General features: G+C 42.3%; 3 protein-coding genes across 5 annotated transcripts; all 3 read right to left on the bottom strand.

Moving 5' to 3' along the window:
* Positions 1 to 7,257: 7,257 nt before the first annotated feature.
* On the bottom strand, positions 7,258 to 10,049 carry c7h15orf40 (chromosome 7 C15orf40 homolog). The gene is made up of 5 exons (XM_018765018.2): positions 9,643 to 10,049; positions 9,350 to 9,473; positions 9,086 to 9,213; positions 8,667 to 8,755; positions 7,258 to 8,134 (listed from the first exon to the last, which is right to left on the bottom strand). The coding sequence occupies exons 1-5, from the start codon at positions 9,865 to 9,867 to the stop codon at positions 8,125 to 8,127; spliced, it is 576 nt and encodes a 191-aa protein (XP_018620534.1). The 5' UTR covers positions 9,868 to 10,049; the 3' UTR covers positions 7,258 to 8,124.
* A 493-nt stretch (positions 10,050 to 10,542) lies between these two features.
* LOC108942008 (BTB/POZ domain-containing protein 1) lies at positions 10,543 to 14,982 on the bottom strand. 3 transcript variants are annotated; one of them, XM_018765012.2, is made up of 9 exons: positions 14,353 to 14,979; positions 13,650 to 13,806; positions 12,995 to 13,100; positions 12,109 to 12,306; positions 11,662 to 11,854; positions 11,466 to 11,553; positions 11,221 to 11,367; positions 10,945 to 11,127; positions 10,543 to 10,794 (listed from the first exon to the last, which is right to left on the bottom strand). In XM_018765012.2, the coding sequence occupies exons 1-8, from the start codon at positions 14,763 to 14,765 to the stop codon at positions 10,969 to 10,971; spliced, it is 1,461 nt and encodes a 486-aa protein (XP_018620528.2). In that variant the 5' UTR covers positions 14,766 to 14,979; the 3' UTR covers positions 10,543 to 10,794; positions 10,945 to 10,968. The 3 variants fall into 3 exon arrangements, with proteins under 3 accessions (XP_018620528.2, XP_018620529.2, XP_018620527.2); XM_018765013.2 differs by having other exon boundaries at positions 10,543 to 11,127; positions 11,662 to 11,791; positions 14,353 to 14,982; XM_018765011.2 differs by having other exon boundaries at positions 10,543 to 11,127.
* Positions 14,983 to 16,377: 1,395 nt separating this feature from the next.
* Positions 16,378 to 26,255, bottom strand: hdgfl3 (HDGF like 3). Its single transcript, XM_018764983.2, has 5 exons — positions 25,746 to 26,255; positions 20,466 to 20,542; positions 20,007 to 20,145; positions 19,619 to 19,780; positions 16,378 to 18,723 (listed from the first exon to the last, which is right to left on the bottom strand). Exons 1-5 carry the CDS (start codon positions 25,827 to 25,829, stop codon positions 18,556 to 18,558), a joined length of 630 nt encoding a protein of 209 aa, XP_018620499.1. The 5' UTR covers positions 25,830 to 26,255; the 3' UTR covers positions 16,378 to 18,555.
* Between the last annotated feature and the right edge of the window lie 288 nt (positions 26,256 to 26,543).

Consider the following 26,543-nt stretch of genomic DNA (forward strand, 5'->3'; position numbering starts at 1 on the left):
TATTTTTGTTGTTTCTGTTCATTTTTATTTATCCATGATTAGACCAATGAATTCAAAGCTGCTAAAGAAGCTGGGGTCAGTGTGCTAGATGTCAGATCAGAAATATTTGCTGAAACATAGTATATTATGGCTTAGGCATGGTCCCATTAGTCTGCATTTAATATCTTCAGCTCCACGGTTCAGTTCAGTTCTTTGTTGTTTTCGGCTTCCATTGGCATTGTTCATTTAATTAACCAGTTAATTAATCATAGTTTCATGCTGCAGGCAAACATTGAATAGTCATTTAATAAAAAGCCGTTAACACATAATATCTGTGAAATGAGTGTGTTGTGTCGCTCAAGCCTCCTTAATATCTTGTTTCCAAATGACTCTTCCACCTCATCTGCAATTTTCCCTGCCTCTGCTCCCCACATGCCAGAAGGCATCAAGGGCAGAGAGCGTGCTGTGAGCCTGTGAGTCACATGGCATATAGGAGAGCCGGTGCAGATTAGATGAGAAACTCTTCTCTTGGTTTGGACAACTGTCACCCGCAGATGCCAGGTGTGTCCTTCGGAGGCACCTGTGCTCAGCACAGCCTGGATAACCTGGCCGATTAAAGGCCCTTTCTCAATGATAGAGCAAAGCCAGCTGCGCCTGCTGCTACTGAGCTCTTAGCCCCTGCATCATCCTCCTTCTTGCTGCCTGAGCTGTGCTGACATTTGAGCCACATGTCCCAGTTACCGAGTTGTCCGAGGCTACAAAAGAAGCGATGACACAGAAAGTAATCTCGCTAAGAAAATACACTGCGTCTTGAAGCCGTGAATGCTCGGGCTTCAGATTGTTGGCGATACAAACATTTTTTCGGTTTGTGAGTTAGTTTTTTTTTTTAACTATTTAGAATTGTATTTTCTTCACTTGTCTATTTTCAAAAATCTGCTTGTTGTGGTGCAAAAATCACCTGCGTTTCCACACCCAGCCTTTAGTTGGCAGTAAAGAGCACCTAAACAGAATAGGAATGTGAGACTGCCTCTTCCCAGCTCACATTGAGTGTTTATGGCTTTTACTGTAGCAAAGTTACAAATGCTGCACATGTTTATGGAATCAGTCAGTCATAAAGCAAACAATGTGGCCATGTGCTGATGAATGTTGTGTACACCATTTCAAATAAATTAAAAAAAAATTCATAAAATAAAATTCTATTGTTTGACTGGGGAGGGGGGCGCGGTGGCGCAGTGGGTTGGACCGGGTCCTGCTCTCCAGCGGGTCTGGGGTTCGAGTCCCACTTGGGGTGCCTTGCGACGGACTGGCGTCCCGTCCTGGGTGTGTCCCCTCCCCCTCTGGCCTTACGCCCTGTGTTGCCGGGTAGGCTCCGGTTCCCCATGACCCCGTATGGGACAAGCGGTTCAGAAAATGTGTGTGTGTGTGTACGTGTTTGACTGGGGTCACATTCGCATGTACCCTGCCTCATGACCAATGTTTCCACAATAGATTGTAGAGCACAGGGACTCTGTTGTTAATGTAAATGAAATAAATGAAAGTGTTACAGCAAGTGTTTTATTAATTTACATTTATTAATTAGCTTTCACTTTTCCCCAAAGCAACTTGCAGTGTTAGGCTACTTGCACTGATTTACCCATTTATCCAACTAGGGAATTTTTACTAGAGAAATTCTAGGATAAGACTAGATAAAAGCAGCCAAAATGAGGTTCCTCTGCAGGACTACTGGGCACCGTGTGACAGGGTGAGAAGTTCAGTGTCGGAGTTGTCTCTGCTGCTTTGGACTGAGAGGAGTCAGCTGAGGTGGTTCAGACATGTTGTAAGAATTGCCCCTTAGGAGGATCCAACTGAAGGTATTCCTAGCCCGAGACCCTGGGGGGCAGAGCTAGGACATGGTGGAGAGAATATGTCTCATGACTGGCATAAGAATGCCTCGAGATCCTTCAAGAGGAGCTGGAGATGGTGGCTGGGGTAAGGAAAGCTTGGATCTACTTGCTCAGCTTGCTACCATAGTGACCCTTGCCAGGACAAAGGGGCAGAAACAGACTGACTGACTTAAATTTAGGGTAAATGCTTAAGGGTGGTACAGCAGTAAATGGAATCTGAAGTAGCAACCTTTGAATATGAAGGTGGCAACTGTAAGCACTACACTACCCAAGGGATGTCTGTGTTATTAAGGTTTCATTGGTTGTGATGTAGTGATTTGATTTATGAACAAATCAAGTTATGAACAGACATCTGGTCTGAATTGTGTTAGTAAGTTGAGGATCCTGTGTAAATAATGTGACGTATTGTTCATTATGTGAGGCATGCCGCACATTCAATAGTGCTGTGCTGTGTTTGCCCTGCCAAACTCCTCCTCTGATGGCGGCGCTGCTCCCTGAGACAAACACCCATGTTGCTGTGTTGCCATACGGTGCTGTATTCGCACTGAGGCGTGGTGCCCCACGGGACCTCGTGCAGCCTTCTTAATTATCTGCTCAGATACAAGAACATTACCTCCCACCACCGAGTGCTTGAGCAAGCTGAGCGGGAGGGATGCACACAGGAGTGGGTGGTAAGAGGTGGCCACGCTGCAGCTGTTTCATCGAGCACACGCAGTCCTCGTCCATTGGACCGCGAACACACACAGAATATGGCGTGAAGTGCAGGCCAAACATTCAGTGTTCTGAAGCCACCAGGAGCTCCAGTACATTTTAAAAGATGAAGTGCATGAATTCTTACTAACAGCAGTGCGTAGATGTTAAAAATAAATGCTTGTGTTTCATTCAGTTTAGATTTCTTAATAGAATGCATATATATATATATATACACACACACACATACTCATACCTAATTGCCTTATGATCATCTGCGATGGAGAAGCTAAAGTGGTGTGTGGGAAAAGCATGACTCACAGGAGCTGTGACCTCCCTCACGGCTGCTCAGCTGTCACAGCTTTTGCTGGGTGGCGTGTGGGGGAGCCGTGTGCCACGCCTGGTGGTTTATGCTGGAGCCTCAGTCAGGCAACCGGGCGCGACACTGAGTTCAAAACCTTGATCCTCTCCTGCCACCCATCACCTGTCCAGCTACCTGCTCCAAGTCCTTTCCCCACACACCTGAACCTGGTTTTATTTTCTGTTTTTCATCCACGCAGATGTCAGTGATAAGTGAAGATGGAGAGAGAAGAACGATCAATGTCCATGTTTTGAAGAAATGTAGAAATCGGCACCAACTGGTTAATGACGCTGAATCACATATTAACACTAGAGTAAAATGGACAAATGATCAATGTCCATGTATTTTGCAGGCAGTGTAAATACAGTCCAAGTTGAAAGATCAGAGAAAGGATCAGAGTCCATAGGATGAGAACAAAGTGATCAGTTTATTGGGGATTTGATATGGCACTTCATGATGGTCTGATACCCATTTCTAGTGCTTTGCCGTGAAATTTTTATATGAACGTGACACATAGAGCATTGAAAAACTATATTTTATTTTTCTCAGAATGAATGGTTACGGACTTTGATCGTTCTTCCCTCTCCGTCTTAAAATCTGTGTCGAACATAACCAGTTACAGTAGGAGGGCTGGTGTGTGTGGAGGGGTCCAGGCTGTTCAGAGGCCACATGTTCTCTAGAATTGCAGTGGCTCCGAGTCCTCCTCAGCACTGTTGCCCCTGAGCTGTGTAGGAAGCTGTGCCTTTGTGCGCGCCGTTTTCTCTTTTGTCATCTATTTTTACTTCCAAAGACGAACACATTTCCTTGGGGAAGCAATTGTTTGCAGAGAACATTACTTGCAATCTAAAAGGATTTTGTAAATGGGAAAATTTAGGGTGAGGAAGTGGAGGATTTTGGAAGAGTAGATGTGAGGGGGAGGGTAAAGTCCTTTAAAAGTGTAGTTCTGGAATTTGGAATTCATCTGAATTAAGTGTTTGTTGAGTATTGTATTAACTGGTATATTCTAAGCAAAAGCTTTGATGGCAGTCAAAAAATTTGAGGTGACAAATTGGTGCACATTACCCTGATCCGTCACAGAGTGAACCGCCGGATGCGAAGGAAGCTTTCGGCATCAAGATGTGAACTTTGAGGAGTGATGCTGTATGGAAGATAGATGTCTTGTTAGCCGCTGGGGTGCCGGCTTGCCTGCTGCTTGTTTTTGCAAGTGAGCTCACCTGTATTTCTGTCCTTTGCTGTGAGCTGAGAGACTGCAGACAGGAACTGTCACAGAAGAACGGCTGGGGTCATCAGGTGTGACTGAAATTCTACCTCTGCAGGTCTTCGCATAAAAGGATGGTTCCATGCAAAGCAACGTCTCACTAGTTTATACAGCTAGGTATGTGGCAAGAGGACCGTAGGTTAAGAACCTCAGCAATGCAACAATATTTTCAGTCCGTGGTATTTGAATGCGAGATCGAACCTATTTGACAGAGCTTCCGTAACCTCAAGACCCAACGGTGGCCTTGACATTAAGTGACGTTACTGTGCTGCCGCACAGGGGGCCACTCGAGCGGACATAAATCGCCCTTTCTCATTAATCAGTGGTCAAAACTGCCAATCACTTAGGCCTTCATTAAGGGAATTAAATGAGTGACAAATCCCCCAGGTCACCCATTAAAATATCAAAAGTGGTTGTGTAACAGTGACCAGCTGGACAGCGGGAGTCTCTTCGACAGTGCAGTTAGCGGTCATTTTAGGTGTCTCGTGGCTGAATGCTTTGTATTTGTAAGTCGTTTTTGACTAATTATCCCACAGATGCTGCACACATTTGAATCAGTGGTTCTAATATTTTTTCCAGTTGAGGGAGAGCAATAGGTGTGTGACACTGAAATTTCTGCAATACCTCTTGGAGTGGAAAGTGCTGTTAAGTACTCGCTACCTGGCAGTGTCATAACACCGAGTGTCACCATGCAGGACTGATTCCTGTTGTGACTGTCCCGCGCTGTTAATGCATTTAATTTTCCCTCTAAAGTCCCCTAAACAGGCACCTTTTGACTGAAAAACAGCTCTTAGCCACACTGTGCTGTTACACAACCCGATCCGACAGCCTGACTGCTCCCGGATCGAGAGGCTGCCGACTCTCCTGCACAGCCTGTGTGGAAAGAGACAGACAAGGCCAGGGACCCGTTACCTGCTTTACCCTGTTTCTGCCCATTTACCTTCCACTAACACTATGAGTTCAACCGGTAATAGTCCGTTGCTAAGGTCAAACTGTTGCGAGAAAAGACCTATAAAGCAGGGGAAAGACAATTTAAACCTGCAGGCTGCTCTTATATAACCACAATTGATGCTTTTAAAACTGATGGGCGTCAGATTCACCATAAACGCTGGATGAATGATAATGCGTAGTACAGTGCATCTGAAAGGTTAAACGGCACTTAAGGTGGCAGACTCAACCCTCCTATTCGCTGAGTGTTTGTGTAGAGTGTTCAGATAAAGTACTCTGAGGCTGCATGTGGCTAAGAAGGGAAGCCTACACACAGGAGAATCTTCCACCAGGGCATCTCATAAGTTCATGCACTGATACTGCTGTAACACCCTCCCTGTGGTTTACAGGACATTGTTTTTTTGTAAAGTTTCTTTGCGTGTGGGACAGGGACACAGCCCTCATTGCAGATTTACACTGTTGGTCACCATTTGCTGAAGTTAAGTGGTGTGCGATGAACATTTGCCATTCTGTGATTCTTTTGCTCACAAACGTCTCTTTTTCACAATGGATGTGGACATACTGCGGGAATATGAATGTGTCACATTCTGGACACTGCAGTGACGGGAGCTCATTGAAAGAGACTGGTTTTTTTGTACTGGATTTCTTATACAAACCCACTTTGTAAACATCCATAAATATGCACTCCTTTCTGCAGAAACTGAATCACAGCAAGGGATATGGAAGCATAATGTTAATTTTCTGGCTTCTAATTCTTCACTCGTTTCATTAGTCAAGTTAATATTTGTAGAAGGTATGGATGTGGAGCTATGCAGAAACCGCTTATTTCTGAGGTCACTGATCAGACTAGGGTCAACAGTAGGGATGGACCTTCAAGCTGTACAGATCACCCAGACAGTAGTCTCCTGTGCACTAAGAAAATTCCCCAAGTCAGAGGATTTTATACTTAACAGTATGTCAGTTTTCATTCCAGCACACTGCAGCAACTTCACTGGTCCAGGTTGTAGTAATAATAACTCAAAGGAGTGGGTGGAGGAGAATCCTACTTACACATAGCCTGTCTGAATCTGAGACCCCTGCTCTAGCTGATGTGTCTTGTGCCAAAGATACACAGCCTGACGAATGAAACAGAGTGGAGCAGGAAGCAATTTGCACGGCTGTTTTTTAGCTGCCCTCTTACAGCTAATGCTGCCCCTCCTCCCCTGTGCCAGTTTGCATAATCTTGCACATAGTTAATCGCTGCCATCCAGGCAAAAAAAGCATGCGGGCTTCCCGCTTTTGCTAACTGAACTTCTTGTGATGAAAACCACAGCTTTGTGTCCCTCTGGAAAAAAAGAGGATGACATTGACTCTTTTGGATTCAGACTCCTGGCAAAATAATGCTGGAAATGAATGTGCCAGTAGAAGAGACATTAAAATAATAATTTCCAGTTACACCCTCATAAAAAACACAAGTTAGGATCTCCCAAATTTCATACTTTGTTCTTACAGAAGCCTGTATGCATATAACACTATAGACTAAAAGAGTAAGGCATATATTTTTGTTACATTTTATAGGTTGGGTCCTTATAAGACCCACCTTATATTACACTAAATGCTTTGCTATGTTAATATGCCTCATAGGTACGATACCAGCCCTTTACCATTATATTCTACATTCCACTGAAAAGAGATGACAGTATGTGGCTTTAAAAAGACAAATGAAAAAATGAAGTGGGAACTGTGCCATAGATGCAACATCCTGTTTCAGTCATTATGGTGGAGAGAGACTGTACAGTATGAACACTGTGTGCCATTATTTCCCATCACACCTCTGACATAGTTGTCATCTTTTATTTGTGAATCTGTAACTTGCACAAGAAGCACGGCTCACAGGGAGGGCTCGGTTTTAACCTGTGCAAGAAGGTGCCTCGGAACCTCAGGGAACCTGCAGGTAAAGCCACCAACCTGATCGTTCAACTTCTACTACTCCAGCTTGGCTGTCATCATGGAGAAGCTCCTCATGAGGAAGAACGAATTGGAACACAGACATCAGAGATCTCTTTGCGAGGATGATAGAATGATGAGTCACCTCACTGACTCAGTGAAACATTTCCAGATTTTATTATTCCTCAAAGCAACAGCCTCTCAGTGAAGGATATCAGATGGTTGGAGGAGGCTGGTGTTTTTAACCATAGCAGGGTATAATGAAAAGAAAAAAAAATGCAAATAATCAAATACTCAGGCTAGTTTCTGCGCTATAAAATTTGCCACTTAATTATTTTCTTCCTTACTAAATGTTTATCGTCAAATTATTAAAAGCATTCTTTTCACCTGATACTTTACAAATTTGTATTAAATATCAGATCAGTTCAGCTACAACTAGTCTCTGTCCACAGTCCCCTAATTACATGTTTGAATAGTTTTTAATGTATATGGAAGCAAAACCATTTTTACCATTTAAACTGACTGTAATATTAACATCAGGCTAATAGAAATACTTGTTCATGTTGTCTTTCTTATTTGCCATGAAAAGAGTCAGAACACTATTACACTAGTGTATTATGTTATGGTCACAGCTCCCTTTAGAATTGCCAGAAAAACAGTGCAAGAAACTGACTTGAGGGTGTGTCTAAAAACAGGCATGGGCCTCTGCCTTCAGGAGGGTGTTTTTAATAGCTGTAACGTGAAATAACACAATTTGTCCATCTATTTATGTGAGAAAACAGCTGACAATTTCTATGACATTTTTTGCCTTCTCTTTCATGCGTCCAGGTGATCTTGCTACCTTTCCTTCAATTTACCCCTTCTTTTCTGCCTCGGTTTCCCTTATGCTCAATCCACTGCTAATTCCGTCATGTCTTTGAAAGACAGGTTTATATCAAGAGCAGAGAGAGCATAAGCCACTTAAGCTTCATGCTTCCTGCTGCTACTGCAAACATCATGAGAGAAGCTGGATTTTGAGGGGGAGTGTGCTTATACTGTCACAAGCTGCCAAATGTGTCCAACTGTGAGATTAAATGCATTCATTTACTCCTGGGGAGGGGAAAAAAAAATTAAATTTTAATAATTCTTGCATCATATTAGAAATTCCCAATTCATAACTCACAGTCTACCACATTTCATTGCCCAGTCTCTATTACAAATGTTCTCGAAGTACTTGCCATGAGGCATTTATTATTAATTATTATTAATCAGTGTTGCTTACTTGGTGCTTTTATGCAAAGCAAAAGACAGTATCTCACGTATTTAAAAGCCTGGTGTTACTGGAGCAATTCAGAATAAATAGCTTGGTCAAGAGTGTTACAACAGAAGGCAGAATGAACTGCAAAACTTAAAAATGCATCAAGACCAGGGCAGTTAGTAAAGCTTCGATGGTGAAGGACAGATCTCCACAGGGTTATCATCTGTAGAGTGATGTAGAAGAACCAAGGACTATGCAAACTAGTCTGTGGTTCCTGTACACCACACTAAAGATGATATCACCTGCTTTCTGTCATCTTAGGTCAACATTCTCAGTGATGATCTCTAAGATGCCTCAATTCCTTTTCATCTTCTTTTCACTCACTGTGCAGCTTCTCTTTTCAGTTTTTCCAGGACCTCTTCTGGGCTTAATGAGCCTGAAATCTTTACAATTTTCTCTCTGGATCGACACCCCTAGTTTAAAAAAAGGCAATAAGATAACCAAGATGAAGGCAAGGCACAGAAAAAAATCTGAATATAGATGAGCATTGACTCTAAAAGAGAGAAAGCTGTAGTTATATTCATCTCAACTGATACAGTTATAACCCCTCCACGATCCAAAGTCCTCCTTCACAGTGAAAGCCCTGCTGCAGGTTACCTAAGATCATACATACCTGAAACATGCATAGCACGACCAAACCTTCCCCTTGCATATTTTAACTCGGAAACAGACAACATTTACAGGCTTCATCCTGCCGATCCAGGCAGTTATTTCGGTATCAGACCCCCAGGAAATCAGTGTACCTTGTCCAAAAGCACATCGCTTTTCCTGAGCTCCAGCACCTTGGAGAGATACCGGAGCAGCTCCGCATTCGCCTCGCCGTCGGACGGAGGCGCAGCTATAGCGACACCTACCGTCTGTGCAGATATATCTGATAAAAAAAGTTTACAGTTTACCCTTTCATTTACATACAGCGCCTTTGGTCAGATCAATGCGCCACAGATTTAGCCACACATTTATTTTACTTTTTGGCTGAACTTTAACTCGTATTAGCCCCGCATATTTACCTGTAACGGCATTCTGCTTGGATCCGGGTTTTGCATGTATTGCAATACAGACGAGTCCGTTTTTGTCTCGTATGACGGGACCAGCGGACTCCGCTTCTTTTTTCACAGCTTTGCTCTCGGTGCTCTGCACAAATCGGCGTCAAGCGTTAACTCCTTCAACTCAGTGTACACAGTATCATGGGTTTACTAAGTCACACGGAACCGTGGCATTCATTCATTCATTCATTGCTATAATTGGAGTTCAGTAAAAACATGATGTAATGAAACTGCTGTTTTCCAAACAGTTTTCTCACCGTTCTATCTTTTTTAGGCATAGCGAGACACACAGTTTCCCGTGAAAAATAACGAGAAGCGACTTTTGTCTTTCGATAAGGTGGAAAATTCAACTTGTGTCCTTTGTAAAATAGGCCACTTAAGGAATATTTTCGTATAACCAAGTATGGCACTAAGTAATTGAAACGAATACAGTTTTGACACATTAACACGTCCCTACTAATCCCCACACACACGTTATTCATAACTTCCGGTCAGATGCAGTGAGTGCTCAACTCGCATGCGCGGCTCTTAAAGGGACCTGGTTTCAATTGTATCGTTAAATCATTGCGAATTCTAACATTTATACAGTTTTACTGTAATTTGATGGACTCCTCTCCCAAGGAGAGGACACATTAATGTCTACATGTTGTGTAATATTCAGGAAAAATTTTGTTTTATCTGTTTCAAACATTAAAAACCAACAAGTTAAATTGACAGATTAAAAAACACTAACTTTTGTGCACAATAATTAAACAAAGGTGGCAGCTGGAGACATATGGTTTGCATCCTCGCCTCTTAGTACTATCCTTGATGAAGGTACAGACCCTGAATTCCTCCAGTAGAAATGATCTTTCAGTATAAATGGCTAGGGCCCTGTAAGCACCTTAGTATACAAACCAAATATTGTCAACTACCTTGCATAATGGCATCAAATGAAAGTAAGTTAACGTTTCAAGCCGTAATATACATATTTTGGAAGGAATATACACATGCTTTACTTACCAGAGAGGCTTAAAATATACCCTTCCATTCACTTTATGATAAATCATTTCGAATTGCACTTGAATGCTTTGCTGCACTGGAATCAGACACTTCTTAACTGGTTTGCCTGTGTGTTCGGTAGCTATGAAGTCAGAGGTAGCACTCACACAGACCCTGAAAATATGATGTATTTCCTGCACGTTGCACAACCAACACTGATAAACAAGCACAAAATATTACAGGAGCACAGTCATTGTAACGATAATTACCAAACAACAACAGTCGCTAAACAAGGTATGCTATTTCCAAAAAAGTAAAGCTTCTTGAGCAATTCCTGAACAGTTTTCAACAGCTTGTCCATTGTGGACATATGGTAAATATAATGTAGCTTTGTACGTAGAAGTCTCTCATGGAATTATCTTCTTTTCCTACGTTCAAGCAGACATCACGCCAAGGCAAAAAAAAAAAAAAAAGCCAGTTTAGTATGAAATCCAAACTCATGTGAATTTTATGAACAATGTCCAACTAGAATTTGGCATTCTGTATATGGTACAGTTTAAAAAATATTTAACATTTACTGGTAACATGCCATTCCTGCATTTTCAGGTATAGAAGATAATTTCAGGTATTTGACCATCTTCCACTGATGTTCCATTGTTATTCCCAGGTGAGCTGAAGAAAATAAATGTTGTCCTGGCCCCAGGTGATGTTTCATGAATCACTTTTTTTAATCCTCTCGTTCCATAGTGGGAATCTGGACCCTGTGAAGCACAGACGTCATATAATCAGTGTCACTCTACACGTCCATAACAACAATATGCAGATTTTAATGTTTTGCTTAGATGTCAACCTACCTTAAGAGTAGCGCATGCAGTGTAGTTCACGTTAGGCATAATTTCTATTGGCTCTTTGAACATCACCCTGAATGTGTTTGCAGTCCCATCACAACTGAATCCTGTATCATTCTGTCCAAGCATCTGGCTTTTGTCAGTCTCAAAGATCTAAAATGAATAATTTTGTTATTTAAAACTGTTCCACTGTCTGTACATTCATCAGAATCAAAATTAAGAATCTTGTACAAAATGACATTATGTCATACCTGTATATTGACCTGATAATCTGTTGGTCCATGAATAGAACCATAAAGTCCAAACCCCACTACAGATATTCGTCTACTTACATTGAACCTGTAACGGTCAAGAAGAGGAAAAAGGAAAAAGTTAATGATTCCTGATGGAAGAAATTAGGAAGTCAGCGCAGAATGTGTGAGAGACTCAGAAAATCAGTGATCTTACCTAATTCTGTCACTGGTTCCACTGTATCCCCAGCGACTCTCTACCTGCTGAAATCTACTAATGCTGCGTTCCTGTCCCCTGAGACAACACCTGGGCCTGTCAATGTAGTCAACCCGGGGTTTGGGGTTTACTGTAAAGTGTAAAAACAGATTTACCACCTCCCGATCGAACAATATTCCAGACTGGGCAGGCCCTGTTGTACAAGAAAGAATATCAGCCGGTTTCTATCATTCTTTTCATTTCTTTTTGTTTACAAATAAAACAGATTGAAAACTGTATAACAGCAATTCAGAGGAAAAGCAAGTTTTTCTCTAATTTATAACCATCACCTTTCAGTACAGAACAATGTAAAAATATACACCTTAAAAAAAAAATTAAAGCTAAATGTTGCACTCTCACAAAAAATTATACACAAAAGAACAGTCTTTCACACTGATTAAAATTTACCTGCTGCAAATTCCTCTACAGTCATCAAGGGGAAGCGAATAAGTGATAGCGCTTTCCCTAAAACTTTCTGTTTGTTTTCCGAAGTGAGAGGAAGCTGCTGCCTGTAACACTCAGCGTCAGCCCAGCGCACGACTGCGCTGAAGAGGCGGCTTTCTCGGATGCTCAGAGTATCCCTCTCCAGCACAGCACAGAGGGTGTCTGCAAGTCAGAGTCTCACATGTCATGACTGAGCAAGGAGCACAATGCTGATCAGACCTAAACCTACAAAGCAACAGAAGTTGTAACTCAAGCTTCTTCGAATCATCTTAATATTCATTTACATATATAACTGCTGCTATTAGAGAAAGGCAGGGCAGCACAGCAGGTAACACTGTGGGGTTGAATCCAGCTCAGTCTGTGTGGAGTTTCACTACATGGGTTTCTTCCAGCTGCTCTGGTTTCCTCCCACAGTCTAGAGATGTGCTCCAAGGTGAAGTGGTCACTACAAATGGCGATCAGTGCGCATATGTTCCTAAATGAGTGTGTGTGATTCCCCTGTGATGGACTAGGGCGTGCCCAGCCTCATCGTACACTTCTGGGATAGGTTCTGGACAGCTATGACCCACATTGGATTGGAACTGTCAGTGACAATGAATGAAAGAATAAATGACTTTTTACTTACTATATACATTTACCTAGAACAAGGCTATACATCAGTTATGTGTGAAGGTCCAAAAATCATTTACTTATGACACCAATGAAACTTATGTATGCCACTGAAGTTAGTAGTGTATTTATACTGAAGGAAAAAAAAAGTCACATGTATACATACCTGTATGCTATCTAAACAATTTTACAATAGCAAATAGAAAGAAAACAATATACAATATAGAAATGATTATCATACCTAAGTCAATATCAGTGAAGCACTCGGCATTGACAGCATCTGCTGTACTTTTATCTATAGTGTCTAAGCACAGACTGGCCAGCTGAGGCTCATCAAACAATCTGGCCTGGGAAAAAAAAAAAAAAAAAAAAGAATTCAATCACTTATTGTTGACTAGATGAATTAATAATCACTTATTAATAATAAAACAGCATTCCAGTCGGCAGATGTAGCCCATGTCAATATTCGTAGGCACAACAGGGGGATGTGTCACTGTGACCCCTTCAAATGTCAAACACTGGCACTGCTTTTTTTAATATTTTTGCGAACCTCCAACATCTGATGACTATTAAGCGAATATTATCCTTGACAAATGTTATTGTCTTGAATCCTTCAAAAAGCCCCATTAATGTAAGCATTACAAAACTTAGTAAGACTTATTTCACTATAAATTATAATAAAAGCACAATATATCAAATTATGACCAAAATCTTAATATTTTTTTTTCCAAAAGAACTACTAGTCAAAGGTACACAGTAATATGTTAAAAGAATTGGACACCTCTTTTTGGGCTCCTGACACCTGAACGTGACTTCAAAGAACATCACTCAACACTGACATTTTTTCTTCGGTCGCGTGCGAGGCGGGATAGGGAGGGCGCGCGCGCCCCCCTCACCTGTGTGAGCAGCAGGAAAGCGTTGTCCGCGCGCAGGTGCTTCGTGAGGAACTCCACGCAGTGCGTCTCGAGCGCCGGCACCGCGTACTTCTTGGCGGTGTAGAGTGTCGTCATCACTGTCTCGGGACCGATGTGGACCTCGTCCGAGTACAGAAACCTGGGGCGCGAGCCGACAGACAGCTGCCGTTATGAAGCGCCGAAGGCGGGAGACGCGCGTACCGTCACCACCAGAATGAGCCTGAGATATCACTTTTTACAGGTAATTTTGCCTCTGAAAATGGTCTGTCTTGCTGGAAATGCCAAAAAAAGAAGGAACTGTGGTTTGAAAAAGTTTCACTGCTCTCTCCGCCGGCCGGCTACTCGAAACGTACGTTTTCACACGAACAATGAATGAATGAATGTCTGAAGTCCAGATTTAACCAATTATGATTCATGTTTACACAGGAAGAAAGCTGAAGATGCTTTGTCGAGCAGGATAATGCAAACTCACAAGGTAACGTAACGGTGACTATAATTAAACGTGTAATATCCAGTATTTCTTCAGCCGGGTCTGGGAAATGTATACGCCGACAGCCGCCAGTTACCTGCAGCCTGCAGGCGTCCGAATGTATCGTGTGTGTGTGTGTTAGTGTTACCGTTACCGTTGTGTCTCAAAGAAAGCGGGCGCTGCCTTTTTCTCACACGACCGCTTTTCACAACCAACCTGAGCAGAGCAAGGAAAGCGGCCGGCTCCACGTCTGGAAGCTCGATCTCGGCCGACGTGGTGGCCATGCCCCCATTGAACATGGCGTCAAAAACCGCGCTTCCAGCCGCCAGCACAAACTTATGCGCCGGAATCCTCTGCGCCAGGCGGCCCTTGCCCACCACGAACTTCACGTCGCTCAGGAGGTCGTTGTTAAAGAGGAAGGCAAAACGCTCCTTCACCGAGCTCTTCGTGGCTTGCCAGTTATACATGGGCTCCCGATGGAGGCCCATAGCTGCCGGGGCAACGCCGTGAGCAGTCAGCACCGCAGCGGCCGCATTGGGAGCTGCTGCCGCGTTCCTGCCGGCCGCGGCGCGCGCGAGGTTAGACGCTTCCCTCTCCACGTTGTACGCGGCGCCTCCACCCGTCGCCATTACCGTCTGTTTCTGAAGTCAGTGTCTCTGGCGAATTACAACGTCAACGGTGCATTTTGATGAGACAACTGACCCTTTCATCATTCTTCCATGGAACGGAGAACCTGCCGATATCTCGACTTTTGTTTACTACGCGTGCCGATGACGTCAGAGACGCGCGACTTCCGCTGTTCCTGGTTTCTATGGCCACTGCGAGACGAAGGAGTTCACTCAAATTGCACACCCAGTGTCAGGCTAAGGTTCTGACACGCACATTTTGCTATTATAATTCTTTAACTTTTAAAGTGGAAGGTATCTAAATTAGTAGTCCGTGAAAAGCAGCCATTTTCAAAAGACCGCGGCAATTTAAATTAATGTTGATCGCTTCTTGACTTGTGGAATTAAGTTGGACTCGGTCTCCTTTCAGTGGAAAATAAGGGTGTTAAAAATAGAATTTTCCCGCTGACGTTTCTAGTCCTTTGGCAAGGAAGTAATACTTAAATACATGGGAACAATGCAGTAACCCTCTTCTGGTAGAAGCAGCTTTATAGCGACACACTCTGGAGAAATGCTCAAGGATATTCCAATTAAAATTTCACAGTAATACTTCCAAAAAGTGGACACATCTCTAAGAAGAGGGTAATTTTGCCGTGTTAATATTTCAGCTCGGAAACGAGATCTTTATGGACTGGCATTAATTTCTCAATCCACAGGATTTTCCACTTGGTGCTGAAATAATGTGCATTTCTTGACTCAGAAAAGGGACACATGCTAGATTGTCCAAAAAATTTTGGGGGCCAGGACATGTGGATTTCATAATGCGGAAGGAGAAGTGTGAATTATTTTTTCACTCATTCTGATATCCTGCTGTAAGTGTTCAAACTTTAAGCTCTGTCCAAGGATGAATGAAAAAAATTAAATTTTGAGTAAGCAGAGGCTTGAAGATGCTAATGAGAATTGCTGTATTCAGAGCCTACTGAAAGATCTTGAGCAGAGATTTAAACTTTTAAACAAATATTCCTAATACAGTTGTTTTTAATAATCTTTGAGGAATGTGAGGTTTCTCACAAGTGACTGTGATGTGGAGCTGGACTTGCTCCTTAAGACTAGGGCAGTAGAGACTGTAGAAACAGCAAATCACTTCTCCTGGATTATGAATAACTACTCAGAATTTTATCCCCTTCTTCTGTTGGTAGGTGCACAAAAGATGTTGTTTACAGTTTTACAGCAAGGCCCTCCTTATTTTTCTCACATGTACCATACAGTTAATATTACGTATAATGGTACTGCGCCTGATACAGTACTGTTCGTCAAGAAACTTAACTTGAATTACTTCAGCAAAAAAAAAGCTGTATACATATGCAAAATTTGCCATTTACAGTAAAGGCTCCCTCAAATGTGTGTGAAATCTTTAAAGCTTTTTATTGTTTAAATGGTAAAATTTAAGAATGTAATTTTTTCAGTCTTTCAGGAAGTTCAGTTGAGATGCTGAAAACTTGTAAAAGTGTTTTTTATCAGCTACAACAGCTTGTCACACAGTCTGCATTCCAATGATTTTATTCTGTAAAATTTATCTCCATAAACAGCAAAAAACATTTGACATTTGACTACAAACCTTGAAAATGTAAAACATTCCAATTACAAGCATAACAGAGATTAAAATGGTATCGAACAGAAAATTTAATTACTTTATATTTCCCCACAGCTTATTTGCCATAATCAAAAATAAATAGAATATGATTTTTGACAAAAAATGCAAATCAAAAGGCAACTTCTGTCATGTTAATGGAGTGGAAAAGGAATGTGGCCATGGGGAGGTGGATCCAATTCTAAAACAGTCCCAGCTCAGGATTAACCCAGGAGTTCTGGACTTCCTTATGCACTAATACACAGTGGTAAATTTACAGATTGTTGATAACATTAAGAAATGAGAAAATCTGTACTGTATGTAAGTCATGTGATTTGTACAATGGGCACATGTTTAATAGTCATGTAATGCATAATAATAGTCACCTGGTGTGTGCTAAATTCAGTACATGTGTATAATGGTCTTGCATGCCATTAAAAAGTCTACGAAACATAACTAATTTCACACACATAGAGAAAATTAATGTTTCACTTTTTTTGTAAAAAGAACAGGAGTTGTCTAGTTTTGTAGAATACTAGTGGTCCTACATTCTACATCAAAATATAAATATAGATTTAAATTATATGATATACAATTGTGTAACTGTGCACATTACTTCATACATTTATGCTAAGTTTTCCATTCATATTTCTTCTGATTACATGAAGGAGTGGTATATCATTGTGCAGAAAACTCTCTACAGGCAGATGTTCAAAAGGAAGAATGTACTGTAACTACATTTTTTCCACACAGAGCCAGACTCTGACTTCTTCAAAATCAACAAGGATTTTTTTAAATAAAATGTATTATAATAGTCCTTTTAATTGAAAGCATCAAGCTAAAGCTTTCTAAATGAATTCAGTATTAACCTGGAACCCAGAATTTCAGTATGATAGGGAAACAAGTACTGTCATATTTTTTTCCTCATAACTTTATACTTTATATCTACTTAAGTAAAATGAAGCTCAATAATGGTTTGCTGTGTGTCATGATGTATAAAGTATCTGTTTTGAACAGGGTCTCAGTGAATGGCCTGATACATAATGAAACATGGCATATCAATGAGGACTTCACTATACTGTACAAATAATCCTAGACAGCCAACAGTAGTAATGCTTCTAAAGGGACTTCTTCAAACTATCATCTTAATCCTTCCCCCATTAAGGGGCTCTGTAAGGAAATGTAACAAAACTATATTAACATGCGACTGAATTTCAGTAGTTGTAGGAACTTAAATATGTTTAAAAAAACTGGCCTTAATACATTACACAGCCTAAAGTAGTAATTAATTGGAGGCTGGTCTCTTTGTAAATATCTGCTTCAACTGGTTGCTCATATCTATATCCTACTGTGAAATTATAATTTGCCTATTGAAGGCAAACACATACTGTAGTATTACAACAAATGAGATGCAGCACTTCAGGTCTAAGAATTTTTGTTTAATGAGAAGGCTAGTCTCATATTAACCAGTTGGCATTCCATTGTTACAGCAGAGTACTAGAGATAGACATATTTCCAGGTCTTGATATCAGTTGCCTGTATACTTTGTGTACTGTACTAATAGTGTGGTGAGTGCATCTTCCTCCGAATAATTCTTATTGAGTTTGTGTTGTTCATGTATTTTCCTTATTTGTGTCCCAGGTTGTAAGCTATCCCTGTATTCTCTGGACCAGTCAGGACAGAGAGGTTTTTCCCATTATAACACAGTTAAATGGGAAATTTCAAAACAAAAACATAAAACTGGAGATCAGTGTATGGAACCAACATTAACTATCTATATATTTATTGTGATGGAAAACTGATTAGCAAAGGGACAATGCGCATAACCCTAACACCACACATTTGAATCAGTCTCTTAATGTATGAGAGTCACATTTATACTAGAGTGAAGCGCTCTCATGCCTAAGGGCCGGAGCAGCAATGGTAGCTTGGACAGACGAGCAGCGCTGATGTGGGAAAGCAGAGAACATGGGACATGAGGGGAGCTTGGGATTATGGGGGCGGGCGGCACGGTAACCAGACTGCCACAGAATCTTCACAATGCAAACTCAGATTTAGGTTTAGTCAGTTTCAGACGGCTACAACATTTAATGGGGACAAATGCAGCGCGTTCTCTGTTGTATGTACTGTATATCAGGTAAGTAGAACTGTAACGTTCTTAAATTCTTTTTTTTTTTTTTTTCTTTACACTTGTCGAGAATTTACCCCCTGACTGGCCTTCTTGCTCTCTGGGGCGCTCTGAGTGTCATTGTTGGGATCTCCTCCCTCTGAGCTGCTCTTGTGGTCGTCATCTTTCCCGTCCTGATCCACTTCTTCCTCTCCCGAAGACTTCCGTGACAATTTGGACGACTTCTGGGTGGGGGGGAACACTTAGGATCAAGGCCCTGGTCCCGTGCCCTTATAGTGTCCCACTAGGGTCAAAGCCCTTGGTGTGCAGACTCATGCTTAGCCTTTGCGTGCCCTTACAACAAAGGGTGTTATCAGAGCCCTTGTAAAAGATCCTTAGGCATTAAAGAAATAACACAAGTGTGCTCAATCCACTGTTAAAACAACCATTTAAAAAAACATAACAGCCAGGCAATCTTGGCAAGCAGAAAATGTAGGTTGTAGTAATTCTATGCAAACTGGACCTGTCCGTTTGTGAAATGTACAGTGGAATCATGCTGTGTTCTGGCATCAACCTTTCCCTGTTTAAAACAGAGCTCTTCTAATATATCACTCCCTGGGAAACGTGGGCATGCTAGTCCCCACAGTTGCCTAGCAACAGTGGTTGCTAAGCAAGAACTCGGCAGAGAAGTACTGTAGAAGGTTTTTTTTACAACTGGAGCTGCACCTAAATGATTTCATCTACCTATACTAAACCTGCTGCATTTCTGCCAACCTTTTGTTTTGCTGCTTTTTTTGAATCCTGTAGAGGGGCAAAGCCTTTTCAGATGTTTATTTGCCAAACTGTGATAGTGCTGAAAACAGCTGAACCCCATACCACTGCCCATTTCACAGGAAAATCACAGCACTGATTGCTGTTAAATATTTCGGGTGTCTCAGTATCCAGTGCATTGGAAGCTATTTGTATAATCACTGGTAATCAAGCATAGTGGTAGTGATTGCAGGAATTCTTGCAGCCAGGAATTTCAGGAATGGCCACAAGATCCATAGTGCTGAGGCTGTAGCAGTGAATTGAAGCTTATTAGGAACTGAAGACAGTTATTGTCTCTCTTGGGGATAAGGTATGTGTCCACCATCCTACCTTGGAGGAAGCAGTCTTTTTCCGCTTGGCTCCTGCCCTGTCCTCCTTCTGCTTCCCCTGTCCATCTTCTTCCACAGAGTCCCCCTCCTCACCCTCACTGCTGCCATCCGCTGTGTTGCCCCCCTCCCCCTCTGTCTCTGAGGAGCTCTGGGGCTGGATAGCCTGAACGCGTGAAATAAAAGTAATTGAGTTTCCCCCACTCGCTACCTAACACTATGCTTTCATCTACTGCCTTTTTGTTCTTAATATATGGATTGTAGCTAAAAAAAAATAGGCAGAGGATTAATAAAATTAACAGTTAAGTTACAAGACAGTGTTGTGTATATTACAACGCATCTTCAGCAAAAGAAAAAGTAAAGGGTGTTTTGTGTTCCAGAATAATGCTAACCTGGTAGCCAGTGAATTTGACACCTGGATTATTCTCAATTTCCCATAACCCCTCATTGAATCCTTTTCTCTTGTTGGACTTTCCAAACTTATCTTTGTATTCCTTATATGGCAGGAGATCCTTCGGACCCAGAAATGCTCTGCAATTTGAGAAGAAAAGAGCTCAAGCCAAAACAATGTAGGTAGATTTATGATGTGAAGCTAGCAAATTTACAGTGTATCTCCTTAATAGAATGAATATGTAAACTTCACTTAATTCTGAATAAAAATGGATGTCTTGGATTTTCTGACTACATGACATTCTGTTCTCATTTATATAAGTCATAATCATATTATCCTACCAGCAATCTTTTGTTTTAGTTTTGGGGGAGGCAACTGCTACTGAAGCTCCCAGGATTTTATCACTAAAAACACGCACTAAAAAACAAAAACACACAACACAGGTGATCACAGGACGTACGTTTCATGGGTGCCGAAGAAAAATATTGGGTATTTATTTGCGGGAGGTTTCACAGCTCCTTCTGGGAGTTCATCAATCTGTTGGAGAAATTAGAAAAGCATTTCATGTCACAGTTTGTATTACGATTTCAAGTCCATTGGCACAAAGTATGATCAGACTATCAATTCTCTATTCAGTTACCACATGCTTCAACATTAATAAAGGGACCAGTAATGTGACAGTGTGGCCTGATTGCTTGCAAGACAGCAATAACTGTGTTCATTGCTGTAACATGCAAAGAGCTGGTGAAAGGAAATCAATGTGCAATTAAAAGGAGCACCCTACTGATGAATCACCATTGCATGTGCCAGAGCCACCATTAGAAGCGAATGCAATTATTATCTCTAACAGTGAGCCCACAATTTCCACTCACTTCCACAGACCGGTGCCCATGTTCTGTGACAATGTCTTGGTGCTACAATCTATATTTGTTTTTGTTACTCTTCGGTCATATTTACTACGAGATTGGTTCCCAAGTCAAAAATTGGTCAAATTAAATTTAGCAAAATTATCTTCCAAATGATGTATGCTATAAGTATTGTGGAAATGGCAAACTTAGATTTACCTAAAAACGTTGCATTGCACTTCATTTCAAAGATTAACACCCTGAAGACCATTTAAAACACCATTTCAGATGGCCTTTTCATAGGTTAGCCTAATATTTTAGAGGTGATTTTAGGGATAACTGTGCTGGTGATCTCTTAGCACGCACTTCTGTTCATCATTGCAGATTTAAAGACTTTTTGGAACTACATACATTCATATTTCCAAGAGCTGCAAGCTGTCACCACAGCTGGCAAAGTGCCCAGACAATAGTTGTAAAACAGCACTCTCATGTTTGTGGGAATCTTGGGTAAATCACACTGTTAAACATCCAAGGACAAAAACTTGAAATCTACACTGCTCTCCTATTGTTTTAGGAAAAGGTCCTGATTATTTAGCAACAGTAATATATAATAATGCTGAAAGTACACTTTATGTAGAACATTTTTTGCAAAAATGAAAAGCCAAAGTGCACACACAGACTCAAGTAAAATTGGATATTGGCTATAAAAATAATACCAATGATAGTAATTATAACTGTAACAGTCTGTCCTGTTGTTCAAAGTGGACCTGTACAACAACACAGCATGGTACTGTATGGAGACAGTACCATGTTTCCTCTTTCGTTCTTAAGATCACTTAAGCCAACGTGCTAGATGTCTCCAGGCTTATTTTATTACCGACATACTGGACTCTAAGCAAACAAGGGTAAACCATGTCCATTATGAGAAAACATCCTAACCATCGAGGAGTCGCATACTCTGGTTTCTCCAAAGCAGCTGCAATATTTAGCTACTAATTACAATTATTTACACGTTTACAGAGCTACACAATTTTTACTGGAGCAATTCAAGGTAAGTACTTGTCTCATGGGTTCTACAGCAGGAGGTGGGATTCAAACATAGTCCCTCATTTGCAAGGTGATGCCTGAAAGCACCATGCTACCTAATGCTCCTGTGCCTTTAGACACAGCTTTTTGCTTTCTACAGTTCAAAAATAAACAGAACATATATTTCACATGTAGGGGGTGCGGTGGTGCAGCGGGTTTGGCCTGTGCCTGTGCTCTGGTGGGTCTGGGGTTTGAGTCCTACTTGGGGTACCCTGTGATAGACTGGCGTCCCATCCTGGGTGTGTCCCCTCCCCCTCCGGTCTTCTGCCCTGTGTTGCCAGGTTAGGCTCCGGCTCGTCGTGTCCCCGCTTAGGACAAGTGGCTTCCGACAATGTGCGTGTGTGCATTTCACATTATCTCCATGTACATGTCATACCCTGAGGTCCTGTACCAGCTCATGTGACACAACACTGCACTCGCAGCCCATCAATCTGTCTCATAACTGTCCGATCCTGATAGTGCCCCGCTGTCTCCTCTTCACATTCAAATTACATGGGACAAAGAAAGACATACAACTGTCAGCATAGATACTGTACACCTACGTGTGTGTGTGTTCAATACCATGTTCCAGAACAATTCCGTTCCATTTTTATTGATTGATGCATGTACAATTAATATGTCATCAATAGCCACCACTCAAATGCACCCATTCAGCTACAGGTGGACAACTTAAAAATGGAAAGATCAAGAAAATGAAAGTTGTTAGCCTGCAGTCACCAAGCACAGCCAGGAAGGCGGGACACCTCAAGGCAACGACTCAGCAAGGGTCTGGAACTGATCTTTAAGAATCATTTGCCATTCTTCCACTAGGAGTTCATCCAATTCATGCTAGTTTAATGAAGGGAAAAAATGCCGTGGTAGGCGCCTCTCCAGATAAACCCACAATTGCTTTATGGGACAGAGATGTGGAGAGGCCTACAGGACTCTATGGCTTAGGAATCCAACCTGCACTAACTCTGATGTCCGATTGAAGGGTTGGACCCAGTCCATTCCTGGAGAACGCAACACAAAACCTTTTGGAACTGCCAGGACATTTTACACTAAACAGGGAATTTAAGTGATGTTGGGTTTATTGGGCTGCTGCCACATATACACGCTTGCATTTTTCATAAGCACCTTATCCTCCTACTGCTCAGAGGTCCATTGCTCTACAGGGCAAGACATTACAGGCAGCCCATGCACAGGTATGAGAGTTAGGCTCCCACTGACTTTTTTTTTTTGTTTGTGAAATTCATGACCCACATTTCACCTCTTTCCACAACTCATTCACTAATTCTCTTTGGCTGCTTTTAGAAAGGACAAACACCCCAGCATGACTGGATGAGAGTGTGGATTTGTGCCTACTATTCCTTCTTGGAGGGGTGCGGTGGCGCAGTGGGTTGGACCACAGTCCTGCTCTCCAGTGGGTCTGGGGTTCGAGTCCTGCTTGGGGTGCCTTGCGATGGACTGGCGTCCCGTCCTGGGTGTGTCCCCTCCCCCTCCGGCCTTACGCCCTGTGTTACCGGGTAGGCTCTGTGACCCCGTATGGGACAAGCGGTTCTGAAAATGTGTGTGTGTGTGTGTGTGTGTGTGTGTGTGTGTATTCCTTCTTGGTGATGGAGTGTTATTTTTTCACCCAGCCTTTCATCACCATAATAGCAATTTCTGTAACTTTTATCACCCATCACTACTACAACTGCAGCACAAGTTTTATGGTGCTTAAAGTCAGGAGGCTTTCTAACAGCGGCCCTGTGGTCTTGTAACACTAGACTGTAATCATAAACTGCCTATATGTACGTGACATATACAGACACCCCTCTACTTATGTAAATTGATTTACGTAAATCCGGATTCACGTAAAAAATTCCCGGCATACACATTATTTACGAGTAGTGCTTACGCAAAACATCTGAAATATGTTAAGCGCAAGTCGGCGTAGCCAGACAAGGCAGGAAGCTGCATCTTCCCAGTTCCCACGTGTTTTGAGTTGTGAACTCATCTCCTGTTGTTCGTGTAGTGCTTTTTTTCCCGTATTTTTGATCATTATTCACAATGCCTGGTGGTAAACGTGCACTTGAAGGAAAATGAGAACCGTCTCGCAAGCGTACAGCGATTGATTTGGAGATGAAATTGAAAATAATAAGGAAGTATGAAGGTGGAAAAAGATTATCGTCTACAGTAGGAACCAGGTTTAGCCGTATCGACTGTGAATACGATAGTGAAGGACGTTGGACGTAGAAAGGAGCACGTGATGATGTTGAATGCTGGGGGAGGAGGGGAATCTTACATATGTAACTTTTGACTTACGTAACTTAGGGGTTATAGAACGGTCTATTTGCGTAAGTCGAGGGGTGTCTATAGTATATATGGGAGCAGCTGGTAGTGTAGTGGTTGGAGCTGCTGCTTTTGGACCCAAAGGTTACAGGTTTGAATCCCACCTCTAGCTGTAGTACCCCTGCATAAGGCACTCAGCCTAAATTGCTCCCCTACAATTACCCACCTGTATAAATGGGTAAATAATAGTAAGTAGTTTAACAGCATAAGTTTTTTTGGAGAAAAAGTGTCAGCTAAATTAGTAAATAATTATATGATGAGTGGACTAGTGGGAAGAGAACTGCACCTTCCACATCAGTCATATGCTTCTGTGACATATCTCGAAAACATGCTTCACACTTCTTCTGCCCTCTTGTTACCCCAACATTTATTCATCCATTTTCTTGCCTCTTTGCGGATGCAGAGCCTGTAACCGTTGAAACGACGTTTGGAAATGTCGCGTGCCGCTTTATATTATTTTTTTAAAGATATAAAGCGAAGAGATTGCGGAGATTTTATACAGTGAATTTCGGTTACTGCTACAGCTTTTCTGGTTGGACTAGCGAGGATGATAACCTAGAAATAAGTGTGGATGAAAAGGAGCATTTAGCTCCGTTTCCACTCAGCGCTACAGTAAGTGGCGACGCTGCGCACCACGCCCCCACTTTCCCGCTTTTTTTCTTAACTCCCCGCCCGAACGCAGGCGACACGAGCCACTTCGCCCTTGATTTGTTAAAGGTTATTTCAACTGTTCGCTTCCTTTCCACCGAGTGTTATTACGCATCACCGCGTCTGCAGGAATAAAATGACAGAAATTTTTTCTTTGGTTACTCTTTTTTAAAAAACCCACAGCACACGTAACGTTATAACCCGGCCGTAACGTCAGGTAGTAATGGCTTCGGCTTGAAAATCACCAGATTCTGGGGGATCGACTCATATGAAATAAGCCTTTAAATGCAGAGGGTTCACCGCGGATCTTTCATCTGCCGACAGTTTCTCAGATAAAGATAAAATGCGATGACTTCTTTCATTATGATCCGTTTTAATAGCGGGGGGAGCACCTTTCTGAGCCACTAACACTGGAGCCCCACGTTTCTCGCAGAACCGCTTCTTTAGCACGAAGGAGAAACTTTGTAACTCCAGCGACATGGCTGGAGCTCGCTTCCCCGCCCCCCTCGGCGGGGTAAGATAGATCAAGGGTGGTGAAAAGGGTGGTAAAAACAGCGCTACGGCGCCCACGGCCACTGCGCAGCACGGCCAGCAGGGACTCGAGGAGAACCCACGAATAATACACACGCAAATGATGAGCGCGCGGGCCAGAGCAGCGCAGATGTGTAAATAAGAGAGGCCTGCTGGAGGCCTGCGCCGCACAGCGCGCACTAGGAGCACGAACAATAAGCAGGGAGGACAGCGCGAGCGCGAGAGGCATCGCGAGCCGCCCGCCGCCGCTCGAGCCGTCCGCCGAACCCCGCCTCCCCGCCTCGTAGCCTCGCAGCCCGGTCGCTCCACGTACTCACCCTCGCCGGCCAGTGTGGGTACCCCTTCATCTTGGCGAAAACAAGATCTCCAGCTTTGTACTCCCGAGGTCTCGGACGAGCCATTTTTTTGAAAAAACGGTTTTTTTTTATTCCGTACTCGATTTTCTTGAGGTAATATCAAGTATTTTTCAAACAGCCACGAAACGGGAAATGAGCGACTACCACGGTTTCACAGCGCGCGTTACCTCTTTTCCTTTACGGCTATAAAACATGTAATATTTTGAGAATGGCCCAAGAAAAATACCATTCGTTTCTTAGCCAGCAACCCCAGAAAAAATGGTGAGATGTGGAAAAAAACGCGTTACGAAACGCGGAGAGCGCGGCGGCGCGGAGCTGCGAGCGCGGTCCTTTGATGTAGGGCCACCGCGGAGGGAGAAGCCGCGCGGTCCCTCTCCTCCTGATGCACAGACACACAGCGCGGCGGTCCCACACAAAAAACACGGGCTCCTCAATGAACTCCTCTCGTGCCCCGCACCTTTCCACACTTCCAATTTCACCGTCCCTCTTCCTTCTTGTTCTAACCTCGACTTTTAGCACTTCATGATAATCATCTTTCTAGAATCGCAGCTTTTTTTTTTTTTTTTTTAAACTGTAAACTTTCTCTTTGTAAAAGAGCAAGTAATTAAATGGTCTGTTATAAATGAGCGAAATGATGCTTTCACTGAGCTGGATAGCTCATCTTTTTGGTTTTTGTTTAGGCAATTATTTAAATTTTTTGAATGCCTAAAGAATTCAGGCTAACATTATTACGACAGAAATGTGAGTAATTAGTAATTT

Source organism: Scleropages formosus, chromosome 7, assembly GCF_900964775.1.
Source record: "Scleropages formosus chromosome 7, fSclFor1.1, whole genome shotgun sequence".
NCBI classification, from domain to species: domain Eukaryota; kingdom Metazoa; phylum Chordata; class Actinopteri; order Osteoglossiformes; family Osteoglossidae; genus Scleropages; species Scleropages formosus.